The 13,391-nt window shown below is 43.4% G+C and overlaps 1 protein-coding gene across 3 annotated transcripts in view; it reads left to right on the top strand.

Annotated features, from left to right (window-relative positions):
• Positions 1-13,391, top strand: part of agrn (agrin) — a 526,525-nt gene that overhangs the window by 423,330 nt on the left and 89,804 nt on the right. For all 3 annotated transcript variants that reach the window (XM_060852337.1, XM_060852336.1, XM_060852339.1), the window contains 5 exons: positions 1,072-1,177; positions 6,237-6,344; positions 8,118-8,282; positions 9,415-9,558; positions 13,057-13,181. In XM_060852337.1, the coding sequence (XP_060708320.1) occupies positions 1,072-1,177; positions 6,237-6,344; positions 8,118-8,282; positions 9,415-9,558; positions 13,057-13,181 (648 nt within the window). The remainder of the gene's footprint in view (positions 1-1,071; positions 1,178-6,236; positions 6,345-8,117; positions 8,283-9,414; positions 9,559-13,056; positions 13,182-13,391) is intronic.

Raw genomic sequence — 13,391 nt, 5'->3', positions numbered from 1 at the left:
GAGATTAATGGGAGGTGCCAGCAGTGACATTACTGTTATTTATAGGACCCAGCATTGATTTTTTTTTTCAATAACCATACCCGTCAATTTGAGGTCCATTTTGTTAGGACCTCTTTAACTTATCACCCAGAGCTTTCATGTGCACTGGGTTAGATTTAGAGCTTCTATAAATCAATGCCACTTCCATTCAATGCCATTATACTATTCTATTTTGACACTCCCCAGGGCAAGTGACTTTAGCAATGCATGCTTTGTCTGCTTAGCTCAAAGGCAACTGTTTCATCTCAGAATCAAAGGAGTTCAGGCCCAATTCCCTCATTTGAATGCATGAACTAGACTGATACCTCAGTATCAGCTGACGTTTACCACAGCAGCACCGCTCTGCCAAAAATTCTATTTTCTGGTTGTTGTGTTAAACTGTAGCCCCGTCCACCTGTTTAGGTGCACATCGAGGATTCCCAAGATACAAAAGAAATCCAAAAAATGAGTGAATGTGTCGTGACCTTCCATGCCTGAAATAGAGGTGAGAGGTCAAATGTAAATTTTTTGGATCTGAACTGTGTTTGCCACAAGAGATTGCATCTCACAGTCACTGCGTTATTGAATTTATAACTTGCTCCTCTCATCTCCATTGGAATTTCTACAGATATTCAAATTGCTTTCTGGTCTCCCACAGTTGGTGGGGCTGGGGGCGGTGAGGAAGGGATCAAACTGTGGGCTTGTGGAATTTTTAATCTGGGAGGCCTTGTTGAAGGTGCTGCTGATAGCCTGAAGCAAGAGGAAGGAACATCTTTTAGAAAGAACTTCCTCTTCAAAAAGGGGAGAGAAGCTTACTTAGAAAAAAGACGGTGTTGAGTTTGTGAATTGAACAAAGTTCCTTTCATTCCTGTCAGCTGTATTTCTGTTCAAGGTTTTGTCCTTTTTTAAAATCCTGCTGGGAATGATACTTGTAGCAGATGTTTCAACTTACCCAATGCTACTTTTTCCACAGGGTTGAGTATTTTTCCTTTGAAGGTATTTGTCCTTTATTCTCCCTTTTGATGTGAGACTGCCTTCTCTTTCTCTGGCTAGGTCTGTGGGACTGATGGGATAACCTATGATAATGAGTGTGCACTGAGGATGAAGCGCTGTAACATGCAGAAGGACCTTCAGGTCATCATGCCTGGTGCCTGTGAGGGTGAGTGCCATTTTCATCTATTCATTGTAATCTAATGATCTGTCATAGAGGCCTTAGATTTATTTAGGACACTCGACCACAATTTGGTTTCCCTTCGGCTGGATATTGTCCAGTCAACAGACAGTCGGAACCGAAACTGGGAGTCAGACTGACCTGGGGTGGGGATGTGTTGAAGTTGGTAGCAGCCATTTAATTAAAGCATGGCAGGCAGAACGAAGACAGACACGTGCGCACACACACACACACACACACACACACACACATTTGTCTCTCCAACATGAACAAAGTGGAAAGGGGCTCTTTCTAATGTCCAAGGCAGCACTGGATTGGGATGAGGGTCATTGACCCTCGCTGACATAAGTCTGCTCAGCAGCCCTTCCAATCGCCAGCCCATCAAAGTTGTAGTAAAAATTTCAGTGAGCCTTCCATCCAAATTTCCTCTGGGTGCCCCAGTTTTTCTCCCATAGTCCAAAGGTAAACAGGTTGGATAGATTGACCCAGCTGAATTGCCCTATAGTGGCAGGGATGTATAGGTTAGGTAGGTTGACCAAGGTTAATGTGGAGTTACAAAGATAGAGTAGAGAGGTGGGTCTGGGTGTGATGCTGTTCAGCAAATTGTTGCTGAATTGAAGAAGCTTTAATTATGCTTTTCATCCAACTTCATCACGCTCAGCAAACTCCCTCAAAAATGCCTTCCAGTGATGATAGTAGGGCTTAATGCTAATTAACGTTTTAGATGAAGAAAAGCAATGCTAAAATTTGCTCAGTACAGTACAACCTTGATTGTTGGAACATCAATTATCTGAATTTTGGATCATCCAAACAAGATCTCAAGGTCCCGTTAAAAACCCTATCCATTATGTAAACAATCCATTATCGAAACTCTCAGTTATCCAAACAAAATGCTCCCCACCTGTCTCATTCAGATAATCGAGGTTGTTCTGTATTTTAAGTTTTAATCTTAGTAGGTGCTGATGGGAGATCATTTTTAAACTAATCAGTATCTACCTGGGAAAGTTGTCAAAATATCCGATGAAACTATGAGGCTATAATTCCGGCTTATGGTGAATCAGGAATTGCATTATTAGTATTCTGTCACTTGGAACACCAACAATCTACTCAGTCAGCTCCTTCGACAGCACCTTCCAAACCCACAATCTCTATTACCGAGAAGGATATGGTAAACGATGCATGGGAACACCATCACCAAAAAGTTCCTCCCCATGTCCCACCCCATCCTGGCATGAAGATTTGTTGTTATCCCTTCACTGTCACTGGGACAAAATCCTGAAATTCTCTCCCTGATGACACTGTGATGTCACCACATCCCAAAGATTGCAATGGATCAAGAAAGCAGCACACCACACCTCCCCAGGGCAATAAATGCTGGTCTCCTTCCTATCAGAAAGAGGTTTTGAAACTTAAAAGGGTTCAGAAAATATTTACAAGGATGTTTCAGGGTTGGAGGATTTGAGCTATAGGGAGAGGTTCAATTGGCTAGGACTGTTTTCCCTGGAGCATTGGAGGCTGAAGGGTGACCTTATAGAAGTTAATAAAATCATGAGGGGCATGGATAGGATAAATAGACAAAGTGGTGGGGGAGTCCAAAACCAGGGGTGGCACGGTGGCACAGTGGTTAGCACTGCTGCCTCACAGCGCCAGGGACCTGGGTTCAATTCCCGCCTCAGGCGACTGACTGTGTGGAGTTTGCACGTTCTCCCCGTGTCTGCGTGGGTTTCCTCCGGGTGCTCCGGTTTCCTCCCACAGTCCAAAGATGTGCGGGTCAGGTGAATTGGCCGTGCTAAATTGCCTGTAGTGTTAGGTAAGGGGTATATGTAGGGGTATGGGTGGGTTGTCGCTTCGGCGGGTCGGTGTGGACTTGTTGGGCCGAAGGGCCTGTTTCCACACTGTAAGTAATCTAATCATAGGGCATAGGTTTAGGGTCAGAGGGGAAAGATATACCAGAGACCTAAGAGGCAACTTTTTCGCTCAGAAGGCAGCACATGAATGGAATGAGCTGCCAGAGAAAGTGGTGGTGGCTAGTACATTTGCAACATTTAAAAGGCATCTGGATGGGTATCTGAAAATAGGAAGGGTTTAGAGGGATATGGGCCAGGTGCTGGTAGGTGGGACTAGATTGGGTTGGGATGTCTGGTTGGCATGGACGAGTTGGACCAAAGGGTCTATTTCCGTGCTGTACATTTCTATGACTCTAAGTGATGCACCCATCCCATCAATGAATAATAAAGAAACACCTTCAGCTCCTCAGTTGAATTAAGCCCTTTCAACTCAGCCACAATCCTTTCATGTCCTCTCCAGCACCAGTCTGTTTCCCATTCAGAAGAGTTCAGAATGCCTCTGAGGAGACTGCAAGTAGAGTTACCTACCATTAGTGGCACTGAGTTTGTCACTCAGTCAGAGACAAAGCCATAATCTATGACTAGGCTCGCAAGTCTAAAGCAGAAACTTGCTTTGATTAAGAAACATAAGTTAACTGACCCGAGATAATCACTGCACTCTTGTGACATTATAATGGAATGTGACTCAGAATGGTATGGAAACCCAATCCAGAAATGCCACGCAGCATCACGACTTGTGTTAGCACAGGCAGTCCTGACCGGCAGTAGGATTAAAGATTTGACCATATCTTACAGAAATGGTCTTTTAATCTGTTTTTAAAACTTTGAATCAAGATCAGAGAGAGCTGTGGAACCACGGCATTTCTTTTTTGTCTATCAGTGTTTCTTAAATTTGCTTTGAAGCAGCCTGTAGAAGCTGATTTAGAATCTGATTTGAGTGTAGGACCAGATGCAGTGTGGGCTAGAAATGACTGGGATCAGCTGTTTCCCTACTTAAGTTGTTTGAAGTGCTGTGAAGTGAGATATAATTGCATTAAAAGCACATGACTAAACCAAAACTTGAAGACAGCAGGCTTTTGAGTATGGCCAGATAGATTAATTAGAAAGGGAGCAAGGCTTTTTCTAAACCACTGGAATATCTTGCTGTTCCCACTTGCGACTAAGGCATGATTGTCTTTTTCAGTGCAAAAAACCAAAATTCAATCATTAGTTATTTGGGTGGGTGCTTCCACATTGTATACACTGAGTTATCCAGCAGGAGTAGTCTTATAATTAACAGCTAATTCCATGCTGAAAGCTTCCATTAGTCTGGGAGCTAAGCTGGCAGTCTGCAAATAGGCAACTGGTATAAAGGCCTTATGACAAATTACAGGTCCCATCTTCAACCCTTCCCAATACAAAGTCGTTGCTGACGCTTTTCAAGGTCACGCTTTCCTGGTGACCTCTCGACCTCTGAATCCCTTCTGCCATTGCTGCATGAATTCTGGAAGGTCCCGTGAATGCAATCCTGAGATCTGGAACGTGCTGTGGAAGCAGCAGGTTCAATCAAGGCACTCAAGAGGAACTTGGTTTATTACCTTAAAGGAAGATTATGCGGGATTGCATAGGAAGAAACTGGGGGGAATGGCACTAATTCGGTTGGTTATTTAGAGCACTGGCACAGACACAATGGTCAGAAGGGCCTCTTTGCTGTGCCATAATAATTCTGTGATTCTGAGATAAAACCATGCACTCCACACTCCCCACACCTCGATCATGACCTCAGCAGTTCACACTGTCAGCAAATCTCTGGAAGCATCTCCCCATACAACAGAAACCAGCTTGAAAATGTACCATAGAAATCTTGGCTTTCAAATTTGACGCACCTATTCCAATCTGCTGCATCATTCTGTACCCTAACAACAAATAGTTAAGGTCTTTTCCCTGGGGTTGGGGGTGGTGGGTTCCAGAACTAGAGGGAATAGGTTTAGGGTGAGAGGGGAAAGATTTAAAAGGGACCTCAAAGGGCAACTTTTTCATGCAGAGGGTGTTGCGTATATGGAATGAGCTGCCAGCGGAAATGGTGGAGGCTGGTACAATTGCAACATTTAAAAGGTATCTGGATGGATACGTGAATAGGAAGGGTTTGGAGGTATATGGGCCAAGTGCTGGCATGTGGGACTTGATTAATTTGGGATATCTGTTCGGCATTGGATGAGTTGGACCGAAGAGTCTGTTTCCGTGCTGTACATCACTATGGTTCTATTCAAGTGGAATGGAGCATATAAGTAAGAAAGTTTGGCCAAAGCTGTACAAGGTGTTTTTTGAGATCATTGCTGGAATACCGTGAACAGTTTTCTGCCCCTTATTGAAAGGAATATTTAGTGATATTACAGGCAGTCCAGAGAAGGTTCAATTGGCTGATACCAAGTATGGAGAGGGAGGGGGGAGATTGAGTAGATTGGGCATGTGCTCATTAGGATTCAGAAGAATGAGAGGTGACCTTATTGAAACAAATAAGATTTGTAGGGAGCATGATGGGATAGATGTGGAGAGGTTGTTTCCACTTGTGGGAGAGTGTAGGACTAGAGGGAACAATCTCTGGTTGCACATACAGACCAGAGATGAGGAGAAATTTATTCTCACGGAGGGTTGTGAATCTATGGTATTCTTTACTGCAAAGGGCTGTTGAGGCTGGGTCATTCAGTACTATAAAAACTGAAGGAGAGAGAGAGATCCTTGGTCAGGAAAGGAATCAGGGGTTATGGGAAAAAGGCAGGAGAGGAAAGTGGAGGCGTATCAGAGTCAGTAGATGTGTAGCTGGAAAGGCAGCAGTAGGTCAGACAGCATCCAAGGAGCAGAAAAGTCAATGTTTCAGGCCATTGTCTGACCTGCTGTGCTTTTCCACTTCCACCTCTAATGACTCTGACTTCCAACATCTGCAGTCCTTACTGTCTCCAAGCGGAGAATTATCAGATCAGCCATGACCTCATTGAATAATGGAGCTAGGCTCATTGGCTTACATTTGCTGCAATGTATTATGGTCTTTCTCAACAGCCGTACCACAGAGAGGGGCAACAGGATCTGGGTGACAAAACAAAACCTTTGGTATTCACCCTATAAAATCCAAATGAGTATTTGATTTTCTGGCTGGTACACATGTATTAGTGTGTGTTCAATATATGATCTGTTTAACATACTTTCCCTCAATCTTTCCACAGTTGCAATACCGCCATCTGCCCCACAACAACACTGCAGCAATTCCGTCTATGGCTGTTGTCTTGATAACGTAACTGCTGCCCAAGGAGTTGGTCTTGCAGGTTGTCCGAGTAAGTCAGGATGTTGGAGATTTTGCTGTCCCAGAGTGTGGTGACTTGTACCTGACTGGTTATCCAATAATTGGGAGCTTAACCAGATGAGAGCCAATGGCAAAAACAGATAAAAATCTACCATGAGATTTTAGCTACTGTTTTACCACATTTGTGCTGTTGTCAGGATGACTCCCATCATCTCTGTTATAGTTGCTTTGGTTCCTGAAGTGTTGAATATTTGCTGGTGGTGCTTCTCAGGGAGAATATCGGATAGTTCATGTGGGCATTGTGTACCCAACTATGGATGGACTGTCAGGCATATCACCTGAACTAGACTACCCCAAGGATACAGCTTGACCACAACCAGGACACGGTGTTAAGATAGGGCCACATAGACCTCCATTTCCTGCACCAACTGTACCACTGAAACAAAAACAAAGTATTGTAGATATTGGAAATCTGAAATAAGGGCAGAAAGTGTTTGAGAAATTCCAATGGTTCAAGAAGGCAGCTCACCATCACCTTCACCTGGGCAATTTGGAATGGACAACAAATGCTGATCCAGGCAGCAATGCCCACCCCAAAACTATAGAAAAACACAAACAATTGCAAATGTTGTAATTATTATAAACAGAAACAGAAACAGCTGGTCTGGCATTTCAGGCTAGCATTTCAGGCTCATTGTTCAGGTGCTTCCCTTTCAGAGATGCTGCCAGACCTGCTGAGATTTTCCAGCAATTTCTTCTTTTGTTTCTACTAAATAAAACAGGACTGGCAGCATCTCTGGAGGGATGAGCATCGTTAATGTTTTGAGTCCAATATGAGTCTGCTTGAGTTCCGTAGAGGAATTGTATTGGACTCAGAGCATTAACTCCATTTCTGTCTCCACTAAGCTGCCAAACGTGGTAAGATTTTATGGCACTTTCTGTAGCTTTATTTATTTGAGTATTACAAAAGATGAGCTTCTGTGCTGAAGACGTCCGTCACCAAGTAGATTGCCATTTCTAGAGGGACTGCAGTGTTGGTGCTTAATTTTATTTCAGAGATGCTGGTGATATTAATAGTGAAGTAATGACGAGCTTGTGCACTTGGGAATTGTGGCACCTGAGTACCAGCCCAGGTTGGCACCAGGATGGCTGACGGGCAGGCCCTTACAGTTACAGGGCCCACCAACGGAGAAGAGCAGATACTCAATTCTCCGAGTAAGAGAGAGTGAGGGGACAGTTCAAGATGATGTGCCCTGTCTCTCAACTCTTTAACTTCTAAGGTCAGGAAAGCAAGCTGATGGAACAGTCATGGCATGGCAGTGCAGTGGGCGAGACCCCTGGTGTGCTCAGACAGGGAGGAGAGATCTCAATGCCCACCTGGAGTCCTGTTCCACCCTCTTGACAATGTGCCACTTGCTGGCCTGTACCTCTGAGAGTATCTGGAGGACAGTTGGAAAATTCCAGTCAGCCTCTGGCATGAGGCCTTAATAGGCCATTGACTGTTGAACAAGGAGCTGCCCACTGCTTACATCTTACCTTGGGGAATGTGGCCATGGATGGGTGGGAGAAATGGATGGCAAGGCAGCCTCAGCTTATGTTGCCACCTTCCCATGTGCTTGCCCACCCCATCAATCCTGTCCAATGAATTTACATAAATGTGTGAATGTGTGTCAGTTTTTCTTTGTAATGTTCAGAAGGTTTTTAATATCTGTTTATTTTTTGTGTCCTATTCCTCTAACTCCCTCTTATTCATATACCCATCTAGATGCCTTTAAAACATTGTAATTGGTGTGATGTTTTACAGGCACCTGTCGGTGTAATAAGTACGGGTCTTATAGTGGGACATGTAACCCCAGCTCCGGTCAGTGTTCCTGTAAGCCCGGAGTGGGTGGTCTCAAGTGTGACCGTTGTGAACCTGGCTTCTGGAATTTCCGTGGTATCGTCATCGATGAGAAAAGTGGATGTACTCGTAAGTGAATGTCACAGAAGTCTCTTGTTTCCATGCTGTACATCTCTATGACTTGAAGTGTTAGTTATGTCGAATGTAAAGATAATGCATTTTATTAAGTTTTCTTTACTCTTTTCCTTTCCCATTCAAATGGACGAATGAGTGTCCCATGTCATATGGTAATGTATGGCAGGCACTTCTCAGGAAAGTCCCCTGGCCTGTGCTAGGTGGACCTCATTGCATTTTGTGCTGCCAGTGTGTTGGCACAGGCAAGTAAAATGTTCCTCGTGACCTGGGCAGCAAGTGTGAGATTATGGATAGCAAGTGAGGAAAGGTTGGCCTGTCAGCACTCATTGTTCAGGCTTGCATCCACTTCAATAAGTCACGAATGCTCTCCATCTTATCTTGAGCATGTGAGTTTTTTCCTCATCTGGGTTTTGAGATTCTGATTGTCTCAGGAAGGATGGCAGGTCACAACAGTCGTGTGTGTGTGTGTGTGTGTGTGTGTGTGTGTGTGTGTGTGTGTGTGCGTGCGTACGTATGCACGTTTTTGTATGTCTGTATGTGCGCACACATATGTACATCTGTGTGCACCCACACGTATGTACATCTGTGTGTGCACGCACATGTTTGTGTGTGTGTGTGTTTGAGTGTGTGTGTCTATTGCTGATATTAATCCCAGCTACAATCAGAAGAGAAGATAATTATATTACTTTTTTTAACAACACAAAAAAGCAAGAACCCAAACTGAAAGGAGGTAATATCAATTTTGGTGTGGTCCTTAAAAGCATAATTTCACCAGAGTGGGACTATTAGTGTCACAACATGTTGAATAAGAGGTGAGATTTGTTATTGGGACAGAATAAAGGGACCTTTACTCTATCCTTGGTCTAACCATGCTGTAACTGGCCTGTAAATGGTTTTTTTTGTAAGTGTCAAACGGTAATATGTTTTATTCCCTGGCACTGACACCTTTATCTTGACAAGAACAGATTTTCTGCACTGTATCACGTTATTGACTTATTCTTAATTAAATATGTTGCAAGAACACAGAAGTTGAAAGCTCTTATTGGTTTCATTTCACGTGCCATTGATACAACAGGAGTAATCTGACAGCATCTTCCTGAACTAACACATTGGTGGTTTCCCGCAGCTTGTAGCTGTGATGCTGTCGGGGCTATCCGGGATGACTGTGAACAGATGACTGGCCTGTGCTCTTGTAAAGCCGGCATTACTGGAATGAAGTGCAACCAGTGTCCAGATGGAAGTAACTTGGGCCAAAACGGCTGTGACGATGGTGAGAGCATTAACAGGCATTGTAAGAAAAATTTACAGGAAGCATTTCTTGTAAAATCCTTAAAATGGAGATGACTGGATTAGAAACCAAGTGCCCTGCCGGTGTTAACTTTTAGAGAGTTTAGAGCATGGGGCATTTGTTTCATTGAACCTGACATATGTTGGTTTTCGCAGAAGATAAATAGTCCTGAAGCCTCCGACCATTAAGAATAGCAGCATTAATTCATTCAGTGGAACCCAGCCTCAAGCGACTGTCTATGTGGAGTTTACACGTTCTCACTGTGTTTGTGTGGGTTTCCTCTGGGTGTTCCAGTTTCCTCCCTCATCATCCAAAGATGTGCAGGTTAGATGGATTGGTCATGCCAAATTACCCCATGGTGTCCAAGGATGTGCAGGTTAGGTGGATTAGCCATGGGAAATGCAGGGTTCTAGAGATAGGTCAGGAGGATGGGTTGGATGGGACACTCTTTGGAGAGTTGGTGCGGACTTAATGGGCCAAATGGGCAGCTTACACACTGTAAGGATTCTATGATGTAGATCCACTCTCAAAACATGCAACCTGTGTTCTACAGACCAAGGATATTATCTCATTCCTTCATTGATAATCACAGAATCCCTTCAGTGTGGAAAGAAACCATTCCCTACCGCTATTCCTCTACATTCCCCTGACTAATGGACCTAACCTACACATCCCTGAACATTATGGGCAATTTAGCACGGCCAATTCACGTAACCTGCGTATCTTTGGATTGTGGGAGGAAACAAGAGCACCCAGAGGAAACCCACACAGACACGGGGAGAACATGCAAACTCCACACAGTCAGTCACTTGAGGATGGAATCAAACCTGGGTCCCTAGCATTGTGAGGCAACAGTGCTAACCACTGATCCACCATAATGTTCTTTTATCAATGTTATCAATCTCTAGAAATCTCAGCTCACAAACGGAGGAGAGGCAGAAAACACGAAACACGAGGTCAATTTGCTACTCTGTCAAGAGGAGCATGGTAGAATTGATTATAAAGGAGATTTTAGGTTACTTAGAGGAAAAACAAAAGGTAATTAAGAAGAGTCAGCTTGGTTTTGTGAAAGGGATATTATGTTTAAACACTTTATTGGAATTCTTTGAAGGATGAATGTGTACTGTGGACAAAGGGGAGCCTGTTGACCGATTTGGATTTCCAGAAGGCATTTGACAAAATTATTGCAAATAGTTGGAGCTCAGTGATGTAGGGGTTAACAGATAACAATAAATAGAAGATTGACAGGCTGGAAGGAAGCAGACGTTATGCATAAATAGTTTTATTTTCTGACTGACAGAATGTAATGAGTGTGGTCCTGTAGGAGCCTGTGCTGGGGCCTTAGCTTTTTATAATTTTCATCAATGTCTTCCCTGTGGGAGCAAAGACACGGTTGCTAACTATGCAGATGTCACAGAGATAAGTAGGAAAGTGTACTGCAAAGAGGACAGAAGGAGGCTATAAATTGGCATAATCAGGTTGTGTATAAATGATGTTGGACTTTCCACAAAGTTTTAGCATTTTCTACTTTGATGGTAGGAATCTCCAGAAATCTCTCTTCATAAAAAGAGGAGTGGGCATTAATCAAACAGATGGATTATGATGTGGGAAAGTATGATATTATTCAGTTTGGCAGGAAGAATAAAAATTCAAAGGGTTACCTGAATGGAGAATAACTGCCTAATTCTGAGGTGTAGAGTGATCTAAGTGTTTTAGTATGTCAGGCGCTAAAAGCTAAACTCCACGTAGAACAAGTAACTCAGAAGGTTCATGGAATACTACTGTTTATAATAAGAGGAATTGAACATAAGGATGCTATGGTTCGGTTATGCAGGATGTTGGTGAGACCACAACTTGAATACTGCATGTAGCTTTGCGCTCTTTATTTAAAGAATGATGTAAATGTTTTGGAGGTGCTCCCGAGCAGGATTAAAAGACTGAGTGGCATGGTGGCTCAGTGGTTAGCACTGCTGCCTCACAATGCCAGAGATCCAGGTTTGATTCTAGCCCCTGGGTGACTGGCTGTGTGGAGTTTGCACGTTCTCCCCATGTATTCCTGGGTGTGCTTCGGTTTTCTCCCACAGTCCAAAGAAGTGCAGGCCAGGTGAATTGGCCATGCTAAATTGCCCATAGTGTTAGGTGCATTAGTCAGATGGAAATGGGTCTAGGTGGTTTACTCTTCGGAGGGTCAGTGTAGACTTGTTGGGCCGAAAGGCCTGTTTCCACACCGTTGGGGAATTTAATCCAATACCTGGAATAAGTGGACTATCTTTTGAGGAAAGGTTGGACACACTGTGTTTGTTTCCATTGGAGGCTAGAAGAGTGAGGGGTGACTTGTTTGAAGTTTCTAAGACCCTGAATGGCCTTCACAAGGTAGACATAGAAAGGATATTTCTTCTTGTGGGGTCAGCCCTTATCTTGGGGGAACTGTTTCAATGCTGAGGGTCTCCCTTTTAGGACAGAGATGAGATTGTTTTCTTTTTCTCTACAACCTTTGAGCTCTCTGCCTCAGATGGCAATGGAAGCAGGGTCATTAAATATTTCTAAGGTGCAGGTAAGGAGATATTTGTTAGGCCAGAGAATCAAAGATGATCGAGAGTAGATTGGAATTTGAAACACAAACAGATCAGCCATGATCTTATTGAATGGCAAAGTAGGCTCAAGTGGCCGAACAGCCTACCCCTGCTCTGGGTTTCTGCATAATCCAAGTTGGATAACATAAGCAATAGGAGTAGGCCATTCAACCCTTCCAGCTTGCTCTGCCATTCAATGAAATCATGGCTGATCTTCTCCCTTAACAATATTTTCCTGCTTCGCCTCTCTCTTGCTTGATGTTTTTAAAAAGTAAAAAATCTAACAATCTCAATCTTGAACAGACTCAATAACTGAAGCGACATCACCTCTGGGAACAAAATTCCTAAGATTTGCCATCCTCTTAAGTGAAGAAATTCCTTCTTATCTCAATCCCATATGGCCTATCCATTATTCTGATACCCTGTGCCCTCCCCCCGCCAAATCTAGACCCATTCGGATGCACTTTGTGTGGTACGATCTGCCTTATGGTGCACAAAACAATACTTTTTACTGTATCTTGGTACATGTGACAACAATAAATCAATCAATCAGTCAATCACTCCCCAGCCAGAAGAAACTTCCTTGCTGTTGCAAACGTTGGACAATTTATTAGCAAGACATTGATGATGTGAGGGACTTTGAGAAATGAGAATTGAGAAATGAGTGTAATGGAGAGGCACTTTTCTGAGGAGCAGTAAATGTTCCCACTATATCTGACGACTAATCCCAGCTTCAGTGGGCCCGCATTGCTGTTTGTTGGTCTTTTGTTTGTTCTTGTGCCTCTCGACACTAAATAAAAGAATTACCATCCCTTCTAACTTTGGTGCATTGGTGGGAAATTCATCAAAATTATTCAGAAAGCGAATGACTAGAGAGAGCTGAATATTTTTTCTCACTTTCTCACAGACCCATCTGTATCCAAATCATGTGCTGACCTTCAGTGCCAATATGGAGCAGTATGCGTGGAGAGTAATGGGCGTGCTTATTGTGAATGCCCTCCTCCTGTTTGTCCGGAAAATAAAAACATGAAGGTAAGACTTTGTCGGCGCTATTCTTGCTTCACTTTCATGACAAAATTGGAGAACACTATGTCCTTACGTAAGACCAATTTTGTATACTTCTGTTCCTGTTGTGGGAGTTTCAAAGTTCAGAGTGCATTTTGGGAATTCAGGCCAGCAGTTTTTGTATTTTTCCAGGTAAATAGGTTTATGTGGAGAAGGGGGATTGGCACGAGGTAATGA

This window comes from Hemiscyllium ocellatum, chromosome 37 (assembly GCF_020745735.1).
Source record: "Hemiscyllium ocellatum isolate sHemOce1 chromosome 37, sHemOce1.pat.X.cur, whole genome shotgun sequence".
In the NCBI taxonomy this organism is placed as follows: Eukaryota; Metazoa; Chordata; class Chondrichthyes; order Orectolobiformes; family Hemiscylliidae; genus Hemiscyllium; species Hemiscyllium ocellatum.
The sequence above is the reverse complement of the archived record's forward strand: the minus strand, read 5'-3'. Positions and strand labels throughout refer to the sequence as shown.